Source organism: Equus asinus, chromosome 15 (genome assembly GCF_041296235.1).
Source record: "Equus asinus isolate D_3611 breed Donkey chromosome 15, EquAss-T2T_v2, whole genome shotgun sequence".
NCBI classification, from domain to species: domain Eukaryota; kingdom Metazoa; phylum Chordata; class Mammalia; order Perissodactyla; family Equidae; genus Equus; species Equus asinus.
The window spans coordinates 11,072,022-11,095,152 of NC_091804.1; the positions used below are offsets into that span (position 1 = coordinate 11,072,022).

Genomic DNA, 23,131 nt, shown 5'->3' on the forward strand with positions numbered 1-23,131 from the left:
TTCATCCATCACTGAATTATTCTCCAGCACACCTACTTCTTAAGTGGTGTGTAAGGGTGTTTTAATGCTAGTAAGACAAGAAGGATGTTTAGTACTGCTTTTCCTAATCCGTTCTTGGTTTCCTTGGATTTCTAGGATGTGGAGAGCATCTTGTGCGCACTATATTGGCTAGAGAATGTTCACATGCTTTACAAGCTGAAGATGCTCACCAAGCTCTGTTGGAGACTATGCAAAACAAGTTTATCAGTAAGTATAACATAAAGAAAATTATTTCCTTCTAAATATAGATCATTTCAGTGAACTGTAAGCTCCATGAGTCAGATACCACATTTGTATCACTACACCTGGGTTCCAGGGTCTAGGATGGACTTAGACTCTCAATTAATATTGGTCATGAAAAGAAATTCCATCAAAATACCTACAACAGCATGAAATTTGCCATATAACTAATCTAATGCCCAAGCTGTGAGACATTGTCTAGGATTAGAGTGACATGCAGTAGAATAAAATTGTACTAAAACAAAATTCAAGGGACTACCTCCTTTGAAAGTTTTTTGTAATACAGTTTGACTCTTTTTTTTAAAGTCAGTGTTGTATTCACGAATCCACTGCTGCTATATACACTTGTATGGGGTTGAGTTGATATCCTACCTGGGTTCCATTTGCCAAGCCATGTAACCTGATGTGAGGCTGCATCTGTTTGGAGGAAAGGATGCCTTTTCTAATCTGTAGAAAGGTTTTGTATAGTCTGGTAGTGGTCCTATACATGACTATTACTTTGGGTTAAAACTATTTGCCGTAGTCTGGTTTTCCCATCATTTAACATTGAGCTTATTGCTATGGAAAAGATTTGTGAAATTGTATGAGAAATATAAAGCATAGGTAAAAATAAGTTAGGTTAATAAGCCATGAACACACAAATTAGAGAAAGAGTATCACATGATTAATCTGGGGGCATAACTCCAGTTAGAGAATTATACAGGATATAATGAGGTGCTAATTATGTGGTGAGGACGACACAGACAAAAATGTAGGAAGAAATCACCACTAAGAGGACTCATGGACGACAGGCTCTTAGAACTGGCCCCAGAAGGCTCTGGGATAAGTGGGGAAAGGAGGAGAAGAAAGAGCATGAACACAGACATGACAGTGGAATTAGGCATGGCAAGGGCTAGACACGTGCATGACTCTTACCTGGAGGGAAGTATTCCTGATGTGCATTGGGGCTCGATTGGCCAAGTGAGGCCAGGTCACAGAAGGTCTTAGAATCTCAGTGTAAGAGTTCATATTTGATCTGATAGCAAGGAAAGAACCCTTACATGTTCTTAAATTGACAGATAAATTAATGTTTTGGGGGAAAGTTTATAGAGTAGATCTAGGCTTGTCCAAGACCATCTCTATAGAAGAGAGACATTAGGGGCTGGGAATGGTCCAGGCCATGGAAAGGAAATGGTGATTTTGAGGGAGGCATCAGTGGAGAAAATGGAAATATTGGTAGATTTTGAGACTAGGAGGATGTAGCCCTCTGGATCCAATCAAGAAATAGAAACCATACATTAGGTTAATCAGGGGTGGTTTAATATAGGGAATTGTTAACTACAATGGAAAAGTAACTTTAAGATATAAGGAAACTCTATGTGGTACTCTAGAGCTAAGAGAGAGTATCCAAGGAAGGACATACTTGGAAGGGGCTCAGACCCTGAGGACCATATAGCCTGGGAGAATCCTTTCACAAAGGAATGGAGCACTCCAAAGAAGTAGGGGTGTACAGAGTAGTTATATACCATCAAAGAGCATGTATCATATATGATTGGAATGTCCCTTTACCGTAGTCATGAGATTGCTTTGCCAGCACAGCAGTTCAGTGAACACAGCAGGTCTGTGGTCGCAAGGTGGGTGGTCATAAGGTGAGTGTAGCAGATCAGCAATCAATCCTTAGTTTAGGGAGAGATGCTTATCCTTAAGGAAATGCTGATGTGGGGGGAGTTACATCTTTTTCTTTAAGGGCATTGTTCTTTGGGACATAGTAAATACTTAAAGCAGATATAGAATGCATGCTCAATGACCATGTCAGCCCCTTTTGGAAAAACAAGTTCAGTCAAATGGCTTCCTCATATACTCCAGTATATCCTATTACTTGTCATTTATTTATCATCTAGAAAAACAATATCCTGGGCATTAGGACAGCTGGGTTCTGCTCTCAACTCTGTGTCTGACTCACTGGACGTAGCAAGTTACTTAAGCTGTTGTACTTAACTAGCAAACAAACAGACAAAATGAGAATGTTAGACAAGAGACAGTTCTAAGTTTCTTCACTATGCTAAGTTCTATGAATCTGTACTGAACTCAACCTGTAAATTTGAAGTTCTTTTTAATCAGGTGATGTGGAAATGGGATTAGAAAATGAAAAATTTCAGGAGCCACAGATGATATTTACAAAGTAGTTAGAATGAAAGAAACTGGACTAAGACTAATTGGCCGGGACTAAGAGCGAGGAAGTTGGGGTCTTTCCTCTGTTAGTGCACTGGTGGTAAACTTAGTTGTCTGTTTTAGGACCAGTCTCTTTGTTCTCAGTTTCCTCCTGTGTAAAATGAGGGGGCAGATCTGGATGATCCCTGAAGTCCATTCTAGCTCCAGAATTCTATTTGATCTTGGTTTAGTTCACAGGCTAATCTGAACTATTTGTGTGAAAATACAGTTATAAATCAAATTAATTTTTAATTGAAACTATAAATTAGAACTGTAAATGGTGGATCTCAGGTTCCTATTTGAAATGATTTGGTTGAAATCCTTTCTGGCGGTGACTGAGGTAAGCTATCAACCACTTCTTTGGTTTTGTGGAAAGACATCACCATATTTTTCCTTTCTCGCTTCCTTTGTTTTTTCTTTAGAAAAAGATTTCCGTACATAATATATCTAGAGATTCTCATTGCAGTGTATACGTAGAAAAATTTTATATAATCATCAAAACAAATATCCCCTTTCCGTTTACTCCAAGTCCCATTTCTCTTTCCAGAAAGAACCATTGCTGACAATTTGATTGGTGTCTTTATAGTCTCATTCCATCTATGTCTTTATCACTCACCATTTTAAACAATTATATAGAAGAAGATTTCTAATATATTGTTTTGCAACATACTTTTCACTTAATGTATCTTGGTTCTCCTAATACGTCAGTCTATATAGATTTATAGCTGGTATTCCATGGTTCCATAATTTATTCATTCCCCTACTGAGAGAGATTCAAGTTGTCTTTAATTTTTGTCTATATTATTTTACCATCCGTGAATGCATATTTCTCTACACTCTGATTGAGTCTTTTGTATGATGCCATTTTTTCTCCTTTTGTAGCATATCAATTATACGTCTTTTAAAAAAAAATTTTGGTGGTTGCCATAGAGTTTGAAATATATGTTAACAGCTAATCTAAGTACACTTTCAAATAATACTATACCACTTCATGGGTAGTTCAAGTACCTTATAGTAACAAAATATTCCTAATTCCTCCCTCTCATCCCTTATGTCATTGCATGCATATGTAAGCATATATATGTATATATACACACACACACAAAATTAAATACATGTTGCTGTTATTATTTTGAAAAAATTATCTGTTAGATCTGTTAAGAATAAGAAAAATAAAAGCTTATTTGCCTTCACTTATTCCCCCTCTAATGCTCTTCCTTTCTTTATGTAGATCCACGTTTCTGGCTTGTATCAATTTCTTTCTTTAAAAGAATTTCTTTTAACATTTCTTGCAAGTCAGATCTACTGGCAACAAATTCGTTCAATATTTGTTTATCTGACAAAGTCTTTATTTCTCCTTCACTTTTGGAAGATAATTTTGCAGGCTATGGCGTTCAAGTTTGGTGGTTTTTTCTCTTGACATTTTAAATATTTTATTTTACTCTCGTCTTGGTTCCATGATTTCTGAGGAGAAGTCAGATGTAATTCGTATCTTTGCTTCTCTATGGGTAAGGTGTTTCTTCCCTCTGGCTTCTTTCAAGATTTTTTTTTTTTTTTATCTTTTATTTTCTACACTTTGAGTGTGATTTGCCTGGCTCTGGTTTTTTGGGCATTTATCTTGCCTAGTGTTCTCTGAGCTCCCTGGATCTGTGGTTTCATTTCTGGCATTAATTTGGAGAAACTCTCAGTCTTTATTGCTTCAAATATTTCTTCTGTTCCTTTCCCTCTTCTTTTGGTATTCCCATTATGTTTATGTTACACCTTTTGTAGTTGTCCCTCAGTTCTTAAATATTCTGTTCAGGTTTTTTTGGTTTTTTTCCAGTCATTTTCTCGTTCCTTTTTCAGAAGGTTTTAGAAGTTTCTATTAAGATATCCTCAAGCTCAGAGATTCTTTTCTCAGGCATGTTCAGTCTACTAATCAGCCCATCAAAAGAATTCTTCATTTCCTTTACAATGTTTTTGATCTCTAGCATTTCTTTTTCACTCTTTCTTAGAATTTCCATCTCTCTGCTTACATTATCCATCTGTTCTTGATGTTGTCTCCTTTTTCTGTTAAAGCCCTAAGGGTATTAAACATAGTTGTTTTAAATTCCCTGTCTGACAATTCCAACATTTCTGTCATATCTGAATCTGGTTTTTGATGCTTATTCTGTCTCTTCAAACTGTGTTTTTTGCTTCTTAGTATGCCTTGTAAGTTTTTCTTGATAGCTGGATATGATGTACTGGGTAAAAGGAACTGTGGTAAATAGGCCTTAGTAATGTGGTGGTGAGGTGTTGGGGAGGGGAAGCATTATATAGTCCTATGATTGGGTCTCAGTTTTTTAGTGAGCCTGTGCCTCTGGACTATGAACTTCTCAAGTGCCTCTGTGTTTCATGGCCATTCCTTTCCCTCATGTGGAAGGTTAGAGCTGGCTAGAATTGACTATTTCCCAAAGAGGTTAAGCTCTGGTGAAACCCCAGCAGTTTAGGCTCTAGTAAAATAGTTTCTCCTGAGGGCAGACCTGTTAACAAGAACAGAATGCTCTGTCGTATTTAGAAATGATTCCTTTTCCTCTCCCCCTACTGGAAGCATGGGGGAGTTTTTCTCCAGTCTTTACTGTGAGAACTTGGTAGAGCTCCAGGAGGTAAAACTCACAAAAGTCCACTGAGATTCCAGCAGCTCTTCAGTTACAGCTCTAGTTTTCCTCCCCAGCACTATTTCCTGCGAAGGTTTCTGCTCATGGGTTAATGCTCTGGTAAGTTGTGATTCTCTGTATCTAACTCTCTCTCTCTCCAACTTTTGGGGCAGTTGTTTACCTTGTGACCTCATTTCTCTGATGGATCTAGGAAGAATTGTTGAGTTTTCTGTTTGTTCAGCTTTTTACTTGTTGTTAGGATGAAGTGGTGACTTCCAAGTTCCCTATATGGTACACTGGAAACTGGAAGTTCCCTCCACATTCCTTTTCAATGGTTATTTACCAAGTTTTTAAAAATATCTAAAACCATGGATTTAAAAAAATGCTTTCCAGTTTTAATTTGGCTTTTCATAATAAGTGAGGTTGAGGAACTTTTCACATATAACTTGACCTCTTGTATTAATCTGTGAATTATCCGCTCATAGCTTTGACACTTTTTCTGTTGTACTGTTTAGGTGATTTTCTTTTAATTGGCATTTAACTTTTTTTAATGATGAAAGTACCTTAAGTGAAAGATTCTAAAATGCCACAGCAATAACCATCTGTGTGGAATTTTAAAATAACCCTAACTGCCTTTTTTTGAGTAGTGGCATGTTTGATATCTGTGACCTTCTGCAGTAATAAGGGATTTTTAAAAAATGAATTTTACTTTTATGATTAAATAATTTGTTTTTATGTATTTCTTCTAAGGTAGTCAGTAACTTATTAAAATAAATTTTCTTTGGCAATTTGAAGCAAACTCTGAAATTATCTTAAATGTAGAATTCTTTAAAAAGCTATTTTTGATAAATGAGACTTTAATGTGATAGAATGAATAGAGAAAATTGAAAGGCATTATGAAGATTGAAATGTTTTTGTTTCCACTTGCATTACCATTATGCCAAGAACCAGAGCTTTGGTTTGACTTAATATAGGAAGCATAAAATGTAGGAAGGCAACAATTCTTGCCTTTTTTAAAAAACCACTGTTCATGTAACATACAAAACCCATAAAAATGGGTACTGTAAAAATAGTGCCTTAATAATACTTTATGCTAACCATCTGATTATAGACTGAATGCTTAGTTAAGTAGGGAAAAGAAATAAACAGGTTTCCTTTTTAGTTGTGCTTTTTAAATGATTACACACACATATAAAACCTCTTACAGTGATTCAGATGTGACTTTTCCTATTCATGGTTATTTTTGAATGAACCTGGTTTCATGAGTTTTTCTTTTTTCATACAAACTGTGGCTGCACCTGTGGTATGTGAACTTCAGGGTGGCATTATAGCTTCCTGCCCAGTTCTCAACAAGTAATGTCACAGTACATTTTTTAGTTGGTTCTGCTCTCTACTAAATATAATGGTTGATAAAATGTTATCTGTAAAAGTCAAATTTCCCTTTTCTTGTCTTTGAATTTCTAAGTTAAGTTGGTATTATCAGTTGTTGAAAGATTCTGTGTGGTCTGTAGTATTATGATTAAAAAAAAGTGTTTTTTGCTTTATGTTCTTTTATTTTATTCCTTACAGGAATGTTCTTACACTGTTATTGCCATCAGAGGTTTACTGTCAGATGCAGAATGCCATCAACAATTGAGGTTGAAGGGAGTCCCCTCTTGTGATTTTCTGCCAAATGGAGAGGTTATATTCAATAAGTATTTTCTTTTAATGACCAAATTCTTAGCTAAAACTACGATAATCCATGAGCATTAGCTTTTGTAGGAAGAACAGAAGTACATCGTCATTATGCGTTTTAACCTCTTACCTGAGATTGTCAATTATGTTTCATGAATTTCTTTATAATTTAGAAAACTTTAAAAATATACTGTTCTCTTCACCAGTGCATTTTTAGATTTTTATAAGACTTTTCTTCATATTTCTTATGTACACTTCTCTTTTTCAAATACTAGCATCTTTTTCCTTTGAAGCTATCTTATGAGGGACTCATGAGAGAGTGTATTAGTTTCATCTATTAAAAAATAAAAGGTGTTTTTCCATTCTTATTAATGCTGTGATATTTAGCCTTTGGTACTAACATGTCCAAATTGGAAAATAAGGAGAACAAAAAATTAGGCATCCCCCAAAGCATTATTCATCATTAATTCTTGAGTCCTGGGCTTTTATACTTTCAAAATTTTTAACATATTTTTAATTAACAAATATTCTTTGAAAACCATGTATGTACTTTGCTGGCTACTGTGAGAGATGCAGAGATAAATAAAACAAAAAAGCCTTGCTAACAAGGAACTTGCATTCTAGGAGAAGAAAAAAGGCAAATGCACAATAAGTAAAATGTAAGATGCAATAAGTTCCATACTAAAGTTCGGGAAATGTGGGGCTTCCATTCTTGGCAATTTTTGTGAAATGAAGATCCTGGAACCTGTTGACTACAAGTAATCTAACAATGCTGGACAAAATACTAATAGGAAAAATCACACTTCCAAATGAAGTGTGACAGGAGCTTGACAGAAGCTCCCAGGGGCTTGACAGAAGTAAATGAAAATCCTTCCTGAAGGAATGCTCTTTCAACTCAGATCTCAAAGAAGTCCTCAAATATGAATCCCAAATGAAACCTTAAAATAAGTAAAACACACAGAAAGGAGAATAAAACACACACATGAGAGACAGTATGTATGTCCACAGAAACTTTAACCAGACTACCAAAGACTTTAGATGTTAGAATCACTAGGTATAAAATATGAAATAAATATGTTTTAGACATTGATTTTTTAAAAATATTGGTATCATTATTTTGGAAAAATATTTGATATTATCATGAAAAGTGGAACATGTATGTACCCCACAACCCATAAATTCCAGTCCTAGGTATATACATGTATACCAGATGACATACACAAGAACATTTACAGCATTGATTTTCTTAACAGCAAAAAATGGGAACAACTCTAATGTCCATCAATAGGAGAAGACTATGTTGCAGTGAATGTGTTACAGCTGCACACATCAATATGGATGACCTTTAAAAATCATAATGCTGTGATAAATCATAATACTATGTTAAAAAATGCAGTTCGCAAAGGACTGCAGTCAGTATGCCACCGTTAATATAATTTTGCAAAACCAAACACGGTTTAATTATACATACACATATGGTAAGATTATAAAAGAAAGCAAGAAGTAATTCAGGGGACTAGTTTCCTTTGAGAAGGAGGAACTTGGGATTCTCAACAGTGTTGGTAGTGTTAGATTTTTCTGGTTGTTGAGTGGATTAATGGATGTTTATTCTATTAGTATACTTGATAAATTTGTTACTTATATCCTTTTTATGTTTTATGAAAAACTTCATGATTAAACTCTTAGTATGATAAAGTAGGAAAGGCAGAAGAGTTCAAAAGAAGCAGAAGAAGATGTGTCATGTATGATAGACCAAGGAAAGTATCATGAATGAGGTGCCTTCACGAGGGAAAATCTTGGATTCATTTTGTAAACAGCAAGTGATCTGATTTAACAAGTGGACGGAGTATATTAAGAATGGTGTAATACAAGTGAAAAAACAAGACAGAACAAAGATTGGACTTACCATAGTGGAGAGCCACATAAGTCTTTGGCAGTCGAGTATTAGCTATGATGTGGGATAGATGGGAGGAGAGAGACCCTGTAGGCAAAGCTACTAATTTGAGGGCCATGGCAATTAGAGAAGCAGAATTAGATAAAACAGAAAGGAGAGTCAGATACCAGAGACTCTCAAAGAGAGAATCTTTGGGGCTTGACAGCTGATTGAGTGTGACAGATGTGGTGAAAGAGGCATCAAAATAACTAGAGTTTTGATTCTGACAGACTTGGAATTGCACGCCAATGAGAGATTAATAGAAAGTCATGTATGGAACATTGGACATGTAGAGACAATGGGATTGATTTTGACCATTTTGGCATATAGAGGTATATGTAAGGAAGACAGTCGGTTGGATATATGGGGCTGGAGCTTGAGAGGGAAGTTGAGACTTTGGGCTTGTCTTCATAACTTGTGATGTCTTCCACAGAATGGGTGATCCAACAAAGGAGGCCAGATCTGCTTGTATGTCATCTCCTCAAAGAGGTCTTTCCTAGCTACCCTATCTAAAATGCTTTCTGGGGGCTGGCCCAGTGGCGCAGCAGTTAATGCACATATTCCGCTTCTCGGCGGCCTGGGGTTCGCCGGTTCAGATCCCGGGTGCGGACATGGCACCGCTTGGCATGCCATGCTGTGGTAGGCGTCCCACATATAAAGTAGAGGAAGGTGGGCATGGATGTTAGCTCAGGGCCAGGCTTCCTCAGCAAAAAGAGGAGGACTGGCGGTAGTTAGCTCAGGGCTAATCTTCCTTGAAAAAAAAATAAATAAATAAAATGCTTTCTCCTCTTCCTACCGTCCTACTTTTGTTTATATTTCTTCTTAGCACTTCTTGGTTTATTCTATACATATTTGTTTATTATTGTTTATCTTTCTTCAACAGGGCATAAATTCTGTAAAAGCAGAGATTTTAACTGTTATTTTCCCCCATCGTTATATCTCCAGCAGCTAGAACAGTGTCTAACAAATAGAATATTTATGGAATGAAATGAATGAGAATAGAGCTGAAAGTGAAAACCTTGGAGGATGTCTGTCTTTGGGTGGGTGGAAAGAGTATCCTGTGAAGGAGATAGAAAAGAGAGAGAATGGATGCAACCGAAGAGGACACTGATCTGGAAACCTGAGGCAGAAGGAATTTTTTTGACATAACCAAGGGAGTTCCATGTGTTTAGAGATGTAAATGAATATCAGGAAAAAGCTTTTGGGTTTAGGCACTAGGAGGATGTAAATCAACTTTCAAGCTTGTACAGTGGCAGAGTAAGACAAGAAGAACTCCACTGAGCAGCTAAGAAAGAAAGAGGACCAGAAATGAGTCTTTGAGCTAACGTCTTTGGTGACAAGCCAGAGGGCTTAGAGTTCGATAGATGACTGGCATCCATGACTTTGCATTTAAACTATGTACTAATACACAAGCTTATTGAAGACTAGTACTTGGCTTTTTATCTTTTTTCTTATTTAACTGGAGTACATCTCATAGAGGGTAACAAAGTTCCAAAATAAATCATATTTTTCTTTCCACACAATATAAGATACATATGTATAATCCCAGAATATTCTTAAGTGTATAGAAGTTTTCCAAATCAGAGTAAATTTAAGTGAGTGAGTAGAGTGGGGCAAAAGGAAAAAAGAAAAGAAAGCAAGTGGCTACAAGAATGACAGTCATTTTAGAAATGAATGTAGTTTTCTAAGGGCCTTCAAGAATGTTCTTAAGAACGTTTTTTGCTGATAGCAAAATTGAATGCTTTTTGTTTGTCTCTTTCTGGGGAGTTGTGGTGAGCTCTGAAACACCTCTTAAAGTGGCCTCTTTTTTTTAAATAAAGGCTTAAGAAGTAATCATATATCTTATTTAAAACAAGATGCTGAAAGCTTGTGCAGGAAGGCTAGGAGATTCGAGAATAAAAAGAGTGATTAGTTAAATACTCAGTGGAATTGTTGAAAGTATTACAAATTTGAGACATCATCATTATTATTATTTGGCTAAATGATAGGTTAAAAATCATATTTATTGCCACAGGCAATTATCATTTGAAAATAAATAGTTCATCTGCTTGTTAAATTGAGTAACACCTAAATTTGATTTTTCAGTGCATGTTGAGTGTAAGAAACAGAGTCATCACAATTTACAGAAAAGTCAGGAGTTATCTTCTGTGACATGGCTGATGCATTGTTCCTAAAGGAGAATCTTGGGAGAAAACTGGATCAGCCTGTTCTGGGCAGCCTCAATAATTTTTTTCTCTTCCTCCACTCTTACAAATAAGAAAAAAGGAAAACTTGTTATTGTAGTAAATTACTAACAGAATTGATTAGCAGCAGACTAACAAGATGGATTTATCAGAATAAGTGGAAATGGGTAGCCAGCAGCAGAAGTGTGACTTTATAGGGTTTTGTGCATTCACAGCTCAAGTTAGTTTTCTCCTTGTGGCCTAGGTTTCCTATTCACACAGGAGCTCTAGCCTTCTCCTAGAGCCTGGAAATCCCATGTATTTTGGACACTTGGAGTTTTTTAAATAGCAGAGGTTGATTGTGTCAACAGCAGATATCTTCTTATTCACTCAGGCCTTTTGGGAAACAAAGAAAAGACCCTTTAAATTAGCTACCAAATTTTGATAACTGGAAATAATTTGGTAATATCATTTGGTTGGAAACCAAATAACAAGCACAATACTAAAAAAAGGGGGAAAAAGCCATAAAAACAACTCTGTAAACAGTATCATGTTACTTTAAAAAGAACCGTAGTTTGGGCTGGTGTGTTTGATTTCAAAGGTGGCCAGATTTAGGGACCGTGCACTTGATTCTAAAGTTTGGTGCCATCACAGAATTGGGAGCTGCTGTGCTATTTACAATAGGTACTTTATTTTGAATTTATGTTAAAAGATGTTTATGAAGTATTAGGATGTAATTAAAACCACATAAGGAATTCATTTCGTCCCATACAGAATAGAAAGAAACAAAGAAAGAAAAATAAAGGTCTTTGTTTCCGTATTAGCAAATTTTTTTTTTCTCCTGAGGGTACTGATTAGGTGTTCAAAAAGCTTTTTTTTCTATTTCTTTAGTGTGTGAGCATGTGGAGGAAACCACTAATATTAGTTACAGTAAACTCAGAGCACATAATTATAATGTTGCCAGAAGGATAGGAAAATTAAATCATATGAAGCTGAAGGCTGAGTTGTACAGTATATTGACTAATGAGTTTGAATAGGGCTTAAGTTACACTTGGTGGATGTGGGTAAATAAATCAATCCATAATTGTTATAATGCTCATAATAGATTTTAGAATTGTTTATGGTTATAAAGTGGCTTCCTTTCATTGTAATTTTTTTAAAGGCATCAGATATTTGAGAGTAACCATGATTTTTGAGCTTGTGAAAGCCACATATTCATGAGGAAGGAACAGAGTGTATGTAAAGAACGTTATTCTTAAGTTTTTATGAATGTGGTAAAACTCAGTCCATTCATTAGCATTAATCGTGGGCAGCTTCTGCTGAGTGCTTCTCACATTGTCCATCTTAAGCTTAATGACACTGATGATTTCCTATTTTTACTTCACTTCTGGGTTAATTTTTGGTTTCAAATTGGGTAAGCTCAGAGTATCTTCTTTGTTTTAAGTAGCAGATTTATATTTATTTAAAACACTTAAATCAAGTAGCAGGCTTCACTATTTGAATTTGTGATTAGGACTTCCATAATTGTAATTATTGGGTAAATTTTGAACGTGTTTGCTCTAAGTCTGTGTGTGTGTGTGTGTGTGTGCATGTGCATGTGTTTTAGAGGGTTTTTTTTTTAAGGTCAAAAATAATCCTGCCTGTCTGCCTTTCCTTTTCTTTTCCTCCTCTAAAATATAATGTTCTGGAGAGCTTGTTGTGTTTTGTACTGTTTAAATACAAAGGTGCAAAACAAGTGGCTATTTTATAAATACAGAAACCTGTATTTAGAGAATCTAACCGAAATACCACTTGACTGACAACCAATAAAAATGATATAGGTGAAAACTCCCTTTGGTTGAGTGATTCTGAAGCAACAGCACTTTAAACAAAAACATTTGATTTTTTAAAAAATATGTTTTAAGAGTTGGAGAAATTTTAATAATTGAAATTATAATATTTATTATTTCTAAATATTTCTAATTAATTAAATATTACTAATTAATAGTCTTAATTGGAATTATTATTCATAGTCTTAGACATGATAATATTATTGTGGTTAGGTAAGAGAATGTCCTTGTTCTTAGGAGGTATCTTCTGCAATATTTGGGATGAGAGTTATAATATTTGAAACTTACATTTAAATGGCTCAGAAAAATAGTATTTGTGTGTGTAATGCTTTTGCACTATAAGCTGAGGGTGACTTAGTAGGGTAGTTGACTTTCTTTGTAGGAAAGCTTATGATAAAAGTAGCAAATCTTTGGAACTTTAGTTAATTTATAACAAAACCTTACCATTTAACAAAGCTGAGGGAACAGAACTGGTTTGTAGATCCTGAGAAATTAATTAAAATTATAGCATAGTTCATTAAACAAATGAAAACTTATTTTTAAGGAGAAATGTACGGAAAATAAATGTGTGCAGCTCTTGGATATGCATTTATTTGGCAGGAGAATTACATTTTAATAGGGAAGCACATAAATATAAATATATGACTTGTAGATTAATTCTGTATTTTTGGATTTATGAAACGCCCTCAGTATTTTCACTTCTCAGCTTATGTATCCAATCTAAAATCCATCATATTGTCACATTTGAAAATATTCTTCAGGCAGGCAATAAAGAATATTAACTGTCAGGAGTCACACTTCATCACCTCTACATGTCACCTTTTGCACTCTATCAGATATTTGTGGCACATACTGTGGGCTGGCTTGTCCAGTAGTCATTTTTAACCTGCTTTGCTCTTGTCTGCCTTTATTACATAGACCGTAGAAACTAAATACTCAAGTTTTAAGACTCCCTTGCAGCTAGGAATAACCATACAATATGGATCAAGCCAATGAGACACAAGCAAGAGTCTGCTTGAGGATTTCTGGGAGAACCTTTTGTTTTCTTGATAAAAAGAGTGAACATCACCCCTTTTCCCTTCTTCTTGCCCTGAATATGAGTGTGATGCCTGGAGTAAGAGCAACCATCTTATAGCTATGAGGGAATAGACAGGTGACTTACAGAAATCATGGCCTTGACACTGTAGACCTCCTGTCACAAATGCAAAAGCCACTTTCCTCCCAACTACTTGTTAGAGGGGAAAAGTAAACTCCAATTTGTTTAAGTCACAGTAGGTCTGGGTTTCTGTTAGTTGTTGCTGTAACACTCCTAAATTGTTCCTTGTGTATCCTCGGTGAATATTTGTGAAATGGTGAGTATGTTGAAAATCTGGGCACTCATTTATTTTGAAACTGTATTTTACATGTGTGTATGTGTACACCCACGTACCTATATACATACTGACATACATAAATGGAGTGGATACTTTTGTTTGAATACCTAATTAGTCACCTCATCCTCTGTCTGTTTTTGCTAATAGCACCATGAGTTTGCTCAAATTTTGGAAGGCCATGTGCTTCATGGACCCCACCGTGAAGTTGGTAGGGGAAGGCAGGGTGATTCTTTATTCCAGCTATATTATATTAGCCTATGCCATACTACCCTATGTTAACACAGCTATTGTGTTAGACTATTAAACTTAGAGTTGATTATTCTGGCAGTCAAGTGCATCAAACTCTGTGCCTGGTTATTAGAGATCTATATTATCTGGTAGTATGTTTGTCCTTCCATAATGTTTATGCTGTATTATACTATTGGTCTATTATTTATTTGGTAAAAAGGTAGTATATTCACATGGTACAAGATTCAAAAGATACAAAGGGATAAACAGAGAGAAGTCTCTCCCACACTCTGTCCTTCAGGCAACCCAGCTCCTTTTTGTAGAGGCAATCAAGGTAATTGGTTTCTTAGTATTCATCCAGAGATAGCCCTGCATTTATGTGTCCTGTGCTGTGTGTGTTCTTTTCTTGACTTTTATACAAATGGTAGTGATCTATATACCAATTCTTTGCTTTGTTCACTGTATATATCTAGGCAATCTTATCTGAATTAGTTCAGAAGGAGTGTCTTTATTCTTCTTAACAGTGATATAGTATTACATTGTATGGATGTGCCATAATTTTATTATCCAGTCTCCTTTTAGTGGACGTTTAGGTTGTTTCAATCTTTTGCTATTGCAAACAGATGCCATAGCAAATGACCATGTGTGTGTCAATTCATCCAAGTCATTTACAGTTTGAAACTATATATCTATGGTTACTTTAAAAAATTTTTGTTTTGATTCTTAAAGATCAGCAGAGTGAGGAGGTGTGACTAGAACAGGCATGAGGATAGAAAGAGGCAAGTAATTTTTGAGGGGAACATTGTGGGTCTGTTAGTAGTCTCAGGAAGGTGGTGCACAGGAGTTCCTATCTTTGTGGTCTGGGAAGATTGTGATCAGAGGCCTTTTATAGTGCTTATCATAGGTACAGATGTTTTAAAGATGTTATAGGTTTGGATGAAGTAGGAAAGAATCTCTTTCCTATTTCCTTTTATATCAGTTGCATTTATTCACTTATTATAATAATCCTACATAATTCTGTAGCACTTGTACTTTTCAAAGATTTTTCAAATACCTGCTTCAGTCCATCTTTCGATACTTAAAGCTAATGTTGAATGAGTCATCTCCTTTTGGTAAATGATTGGAAAACTCAGAACCAAAAGTGATGTATCAACCTAGTGACCTGCATCTAGTTAGTCAGAGAGCTAAACCTGTAACCTACATCTACTAATTTTCTAGGGTAGGTACAAATATGATGTGTGTATGTGTGTGCACACACTTCAGTACTCCTCTTCCCATATCTTCTGATATCAGAGCCCTTTTTTTTACTGGGAAGAACCATTCACACCCCATTTGGGTGGGGCTAACCCCTCACCCATGCCACAGGGGTGAGTGTGTGACCCAGTCTAAGCCAATCAGAATAGTCATTCTTCTGCTATAGTGGTTGATTCAAGGATGAGCACGGTACCCAAGTCGAGCCAATCAGAATCCTCCCTTCGGCTTTTCTGCCAAAGCTATGTGGAGGAACTATCTCTTTCTGCTTAGGTTGTGAGTGATAGGACTGACTTGGGGGCTATCGACAATGTGGATCCAACCATGTCTGAAGCTAAATAAAATGCTAGATAAAAATCCTAGTTATTTGAGCCTGGAAAATGATCTTTTTTTGGATAGGAACAAGGCTTATCTAATTCACATGCTGTCTACTTTGGATGGACTAGAATACTGTATCTTTTATTCTGTCTTTGAGAGGTGAGTGGAATGAGAGAAAGACTACTGAAGTAGAAGTCACAGGATCAGTTCAAGTCTCTATTCTGTCACTTGCTGGTTTTCAGGATCTTGGATGATTCATTTTCTCTTTTTAAAAGCTACTTATCGTGGCTTTTAAGATTTATTTTCTCTATAAAAGCCTCTCTTTAAAAGCCACTTATGGCTTAACCAGAGATTAATTTTTCCTCTCATAATAAGACATCCAGACGACCTGTGTGCCAGCTCTATAATATCTTCGACATTTCTGCTTCCTCCTCTCCTCCAACTCTGCTATCCTTAGGATGTGGCTCTCACCACTCCCTGGGCATCACATTTTCATTTCAAACAGGAAGAGGGGAAAGAGTAAACAGTAAAAGGAATGTTCTACCTGTCAACCCTCTTTAAAGGACTTTTCCTAAAAGGCGCTCCACGTGACTTCTCTTTGTGTCTTATTGTCCAAAACTGTGTTCCGTGGTCACCTCTAGCTACAGAGAAGCTGAGAAATGTCGTTTCTTAGTTGGACACAATTGTTGGCCCCTCAACAAAAGTGGGCTTCTTTTAGTAAGAATGAAGGAGAGAATGGATACTGGGGAAGCATCTACTGTCTGCCACAGGGGTTGGATTAGATGATCATTGATCTAGAGGGCCCTTTCTAGCTCTGGAAGTTATGACCTCTGTTTAATAATTTATAGGAGAATTGGTGATTAAGGCTTTAATGCTCAGTGCAACAGAATAACCTAGATCAGGATTTGGCAAACTGTGGTCCACAGGTCAAATACTGCTAGCCACCTGATTTTGTAAATAAAATTTTATTAAAACATACCCACACTCATTTGTTTACATACTGTCTATGACTACTTTTACGTTACAATGGCAGAGTTGAGTAGTTGTAACTTAGACTGGATGGTCTGCAATGTTGAAAATGTTTACTACCTGGCCTTTTACAGAAAGATTTTGCCAATCCCTGGCCTAGATGATCCAGAAAAGCCTCTCCATCTTGGTGGTTCCAAAAACATGCATTTATTCATTCATTCAATAAGTATTTGAGCATACACTATATTTCAGGCATTGGACCAGGCGCTGGGGGTATAGCAATGAATAAAACAAAGTCCATCTCCTCATGGAACTTATGTTTTATCAAGTCAGGTAGACAATAAGTAAGTAGGTAAAACTTGTAGTCTATCTTGTAGTAATAAGAGCTACAGAGAAAAATGAAATGGGAAAGATGGATAGAAAGTATAGGAGAAGAGCTTGCAGCTTTTGAGCATGGTCAGGGAAGACCTCTCTTAGAAAGTGACATTTGAACAAAAATACAAAGGTGAACGACAGAGCCATGTGGCCAGTGAAGGGAAGAATAATCTAGAACAGCATGTGTAAAGGAGGTAGCAATGTGTCTGGAGAGGCTGAGGAATAGCAGAAAGACCAGTGTGGCTGGAGCAGAGTGAGCAAGGGAGAGAATGGTTAGGGATGAGCTCAAAGAGATGGTGAGGACCATCATGTAGGGACTTACAAGCCATTGTAAGATGGGAGCCATGGAGTTTTGAGACTAGGAATAACATGACCTTACTTACATTTTAACACTGTCGTTGTGGCCTGGAGTGCTAGCAATAGACGGTGAGGGGCAAGACTGAAACCTGGGAGACCAGTCAGATACTATGAAGTGAGAGATAATAGTGGCTTGGACTAGCGTGATGGCGGTGGAAGGGAAAGAAGTGGTTGGATTCTGGCTAGTGTTTGTAGGTAGAGCTAACATGATTTGCTAATTAATTGACATAGAGTGAGAGATAAAGAGTCAAAGATGACTTGGGTTTTGGCCTAGGCAACTGAAAGAATGGAGTTTCTCTTTATTGATGTGGAGAAGCCTCCAGGAAGATTAAGTCTTGGGGGAAAGATCAAGAGTTCCAGGCGATCCTTATTAAATGTGCAAGTAGGGGCTAGCCCGGTGGTGCAGTGGTTAAGTTCGCACATTCCACTTCAGTGGCCTGGAGTTCGCTGGTTCTGATCCCAGGTGTAAACCTGCACACCACTTGTCAAGCCATGCTGTGGCAGGCATTCCACATACAAAGTAGAGGAAGATGGGCATGGATGTTAGCGCAGGGCCAATCTTCCTCAGCAAAAAGGTGAGGATTGGGATGTTAGCACAGGGCTAATCTTCCTGGAAAAAAAAATAAATAAATAAATGATTTAAATGTGCAAGTGGAAATGTTAATTAGGCAATTGCATGTTGCAGTTCTAGTTTAGGAGGAAAGCCTGGGCTAAAATAAATTTCAGAATCAAGAGTGTGTGGGTGATGTTTTAAAATGATGAACTATGTGAGATCACCAGAGGGGTAAATGTAGATAAAAGATGATGTTGGAGGGCTCTGGAAGAGTCCAAAATTAAGGTCAAGGAGGGCCAGCCCCGGTTGCCTAGTGGTTAAGTTCAGCACACTCCACTTTGGTGGCCTGGGTTTGGTTGCTGGGTGCAGACCTACACCACTTGTTTGTCAGTGGCCATGCTGTCATGGCGGCTCACATACAAAAAGAGGAAGATTGGCAACAGATGTCAGCTCAGGGAGAATATTCCCCAGAAAAAAAAAAAGCAAAATTAAAGTCAAGGACATGAAGAGGAACTAGCAGTGAGATTGAGGAGCAGCAGCTGGTGCTCTTCCTGGAGAAAATCTGGGAGCTTGTGAAGTCCTGAAAGTCAAGTAAAGTAAGTACTTCAAGCAGCAGAGTGATCAGCAAGTCAAACACTGCTGCCAAATCATCAGTAAGATGAGGACCAGGAGATTGATCTTGGACTTTAGCACCCTGTGGAGGTTGTGGGTGACCTTGCAAAGAGTATTTGAATGGAGTGATGCGCATAAAAATCCCAATCTGAGTGGGTAAGGGAAGAGGATGAGAGGAAAGAAATAGGAGACAGTAAGTACAGATGAAACTTTCAAGGAATCTTTCCTTTCTTAAAAGGAAGAAGACAATGGGGTAATAGCGGGAGAGGGAATCTATATATGAGATAAACAATATATATTTGTTTTTCTGTATAGGATAAATTAAGAGCAAATGATCTAGGAGAGAGACAAATGAATGCTGTGTGTGTAGGGGGAGTGGTGAAGGTGGGGGATGAATCACCGTTGTGAGGTCCTTGAGTGAGTGAGAAGGCATGGACCTAGTGAATGGGCAGAGCTGTTGACTTTGGAGGAATGTGAGCAGTTCATCCACAGTAACCAGAAGGAAGACAAGCATGCATGTGCAAGAATCAAGAAGATGTGGTGGGGGCTTATAGAAGTTCTCTCTGCTTGCTTTTGTTTTTCTCAGGGGATTGGAAGCTAGGTCAGATGCAGAGTAAGGATGGAGAGGAGATATTGGGACTTGGAGGAGAAATGAGAAAGTGTAGGTCAGCACTGAGAAATGTATGATGTTTGGTGGGCAGCATTAAGGATCCAAATTGAGGTTAGTAATTATTAATTAAAAAGAGTGTGATTTTTTGCCAGATTCAGCTTTTGGGTGCAGGCATAGAGTGGATTTAATTATGGTTGGAGTTTTGCCAGAGGAGTATGGTGGACGAGAGTAGACCAATATAGCTGACACATTCTGCTGGGAATTAATTATAATGATGGAACATGGATGTTAGCCTACTTAAGGACCAAAGTGAGGACTTGAAGGGGGTGAAGGACAGGTTGAAGTATTTTTGGAGTCTGGGTACTACAGGGTGCACACTGGAAATTTAGGGGTAGTGGTTAATGAGATGCTTGCTTGATAATCACAACTATGGTATGATAAGAAGAGTGAGTGGCTGACATAGCATAGAGGACAAGATTCTTGGGAGAGAAGAGGTCAAGGAATTGAGAGGTCAGGGAGTTAGAAGGTTAATCTCCATACCATGAAATCACTAGGAATTATGCAGGATGGATGTCAGTGAAACAATGATCCGGGAGCATAAATCTTTGAGGAGTGATGGGGAGTGACCTCTGGGGGCCAGTAGATGAACTGCCACATGGACAAGCCTGATGACAGAAAACTCAAATCTGGTTGAGGGTCTGTGGGCAGCCCTGAGGAGGAAGGAAGACACTACCCCATTTCAGGCATGACATGAATATTTTATTGTTTCCACAAAACTCATTTATATTAGCATAAGTTTCACACGTTGCATACCCTTAATTAGCGTAGTAGTGCCAACTGTTTGTCACAATTAAAATAGAAGGAGAAATGCACAGTTCTCTGAACCCACAAGCACTGACAGTGTGTGTTGGCAAGTCGACCCGTGCATCCCCAAATCTGCTGTTTTTTGCTGAGCTGTGGTATTAACTGACATGAACATGAAACAGCCACAAGGCTCAGGCGTCCTAGGATGGAGCCCAGCCTGATACGTACAGAAAGTAAGCAATTCTTTTTTTCTTTAGCCCAGATATCAATGCATAAACTTAAGTATGAAACTGAAAAATCTGAATTACTGGCACTCCCCTCTTTCCTTTAGGGTGTTGACCATCAAAACAACATTGTTCACGCAACTGTCTAAATAGATCTTACTCTTGTTAAAAATAGCTCTAAAATATGTGCGCTATTTTGAAACGTTTTGGATTGATCGCCATTTCTAATGTTAACCTTTCTGGTTACACACTAGATTAAGGTTTTATGTGCCACCACTGACCAGGCTATGTTTAGTTGTCTCTCTTGGTAGAGATGCGTAATTGAAAATGTACAAATGAAAACATATCTCTATCCTCTCTTCAAATTTAGAATTTTTATGAGTCTCACAGTGGTGCTTCACTTGATTTCTGTATTGTCAGACAATTTTGTGGGTGGAGGATCTTTTTGCTCTTTAGTAATTATCCCCTTCTGGGAGACAGGTCCAAAATAGACCTTGCTTATACAGAATTCTCCAGATTCTTAGAGTGACATTTTACTGCCTATCTCAGCTTATTAACATAACTTTCTTTATGAAATTGTGAGTGTGTGTGTCTCTGTGTCTGGATGAACTTGCTAATCTGTGGATGGAGTTCCCCAGATTCTTAAGAATAGCATTTCAGCTTTATCCCAGATTATTAATGGCTATTTATGAAGTTGTAATAATTTTATATATTCATCTATATGTATTTATATGAAAAAATTATGTAAAGATTTTTTTCATTTAATTTTAGATTAATTAAACCCTTTAAGTAGATCTGCAATATGGTTTTCTGGTTTTATTTTTTTTCCTTACAAAAACTCTATAAAATAAAAGCTGTTTTAAGCATAAAGGTTATTTTTTGATTGATAATTTTCTAAAGCCATCCTATTATATATACATCATCCTGTTTTTCAAATTTTATTTACCTGAACCATGGGGTTTTTCATAACATATGTAACTCACAGAACCTCGTTTTCAGTTTTTATCCCTCTTCTCATATGTTATAGACAGAAAGATAAGTTTTCCTTGTGGGTTATATTGCTCATTTTTTTCCTACCAGGTACGTACTGTTGTTTTTGGCCTTTTTCTCATTATAGGCTTTTAAATTTTATCTTATTTTATTATTTTACTTTATTTTTCCTTAGAGTTGCTTGAGTTTGTCTGTCTATTGCCCATCCTTCTGTAAATTCGAATAAATGTGAATGACAAACCAATTTGATCTTCAATGTCATTGATGCCATATAAATTCTAGTAGTGCTACTTTTACGGGTATAAATGAAAGAAAGGAGTTAAAATTTTCTGGTTACCTTTGCTTTACTTTTGTCTCTTCTTTAATGATGAGATCTCACTTTCCAGAAATGTTTTTAAAAATTTAAAAATTCATAGCTCTCATTTTTGCCTATTGGCCAGTCTTTAAGTCATTTATAGTTTACTTCAGCAGTTCCTTTTTTCATTTTATTTATTAGACATAGTAAAAGATTACCCACAGCCCAAGACTTCTAGGCATGTGTAGACTATAAAACTCCACAGTTAAATCAAACAAGGCAGCTAAAATTCCACAACAAAGGTGAAAAAAAAGTTCAGGGCTTTATTTAGTAAAGAATAACTAGTGGAAAAATAGCTGAAAGATCTTGCCCAGCACCCTAAGGTTAACATTTAGAGCTCTGCTGAATTAGGACAGGGAGGGAGTTCCAGAGACGAACAAGGCCCTGATGGATGGATAAAGGGAAGGAAGTTGGAGCAGGGAAAGAATTTCACAGGAAATGGTAGACCTTGTTGTGCCCAGTATTCTCTGACAACTGTCCTCAGGCACTGCAGTCAGTCTTGCATGATGATGAGAGGACATGTAAGCAACCTGATTGAAATGACAGGTGGAGGTCAGTAACCCCTTAGACAACATTCCAGTGTGACACATGGGCCTCCTGATGGAGAGCAGTGACCCAAATGTGCTCCCCAGTGCATCACCTGCCTTTGGTCCCTAGTGCAGTTTCTTCCTGTCCCACTTCTACTCTAAGTAGCATCTGCTGCAGCATGTACTCGGCATGATGGGGAGGGATATGGTCTGTTCAGCCACCTCATGGGGCCTCGGGGAAGGGAGATCATCAAGGGGACATGGGGGTATATCTCTCCACACTCACTGAGGAACTCTCACCTGGACTACCATGGAAGTATCCTTACAAAGTCTTCTTTCCTCTTCTCTTGACAACTACACCCAACCCAATCTATTCTCCTCATGGCAGCCCATTTCACTTTATTCTCTCTCTCTTTGATGGTCCTCTGCTGTTATAGTAGTCATCTCTTCCTTCTATGCTGTTTCCATTTCAGCAAGTTGACTAGTTCTGGATTACTGGTTCCTTGTTATTCCCCACTGATCTTTTCATTTTAGTCAGTTTAATTTGTTTCTTTTCATGTCATTTCTCCCACTGCACAGTCCTAGACATTCTCTGCACTGTTGTCCCTTGGATCTCCAGACTTTGCTCCAGTCCTTTCTCTTCTTAAGCTCCTCTCATTAATCCTTAACTTTTTCATTTGATAAAACTGCCCTGTGTCCAGACCCAGTTGTCTCTTTTCCCAGTGTTGTCTATGCCGGGGATAGCATGCCTCCACACATCCACGGCCGAGCAGGCTTTCAGCCTTTCTCTAGGTCCAGATCATCTAGCAAATATTAAGTACCTGCCATATTCTGAGCATTCTTCACTCTTTTTATGACCTTTCTCAAGGTTCACCTTGTCCAAATAATCAAGAGCTGTGATTG

At 37.3% G+C, this 23,131-nt stretch overlaps 1 protein-coding gene across 11 annotated transcripts in view; it reads left to right on the top strand.

Moving 5' to 3' along the window:
• TASP1 (taspase 1) overlaps positions 1–23,131 on the top strand; it is a 310,101-nt gene that overhangs the window by 154,219 nt on the left and 132,751 nt on the right. For all 11 annotated transcript variants that reach the window (XR_011494551.1, XR_011494552.1, XM_070485552.1 and 8 more), the window contains one exon: positions 136–246. Coding sequence is in view for 9 of the 11 variants with exons in the window: in XM_070485552.1 (XP_070341653.1) it covers positions 136–246 (111 nt within the window). In the remaining 2 variants the exon portion in view is untranslated. The remainder of the gene's footprint in view (positions 1–135; positions 247–23,131) is intronic.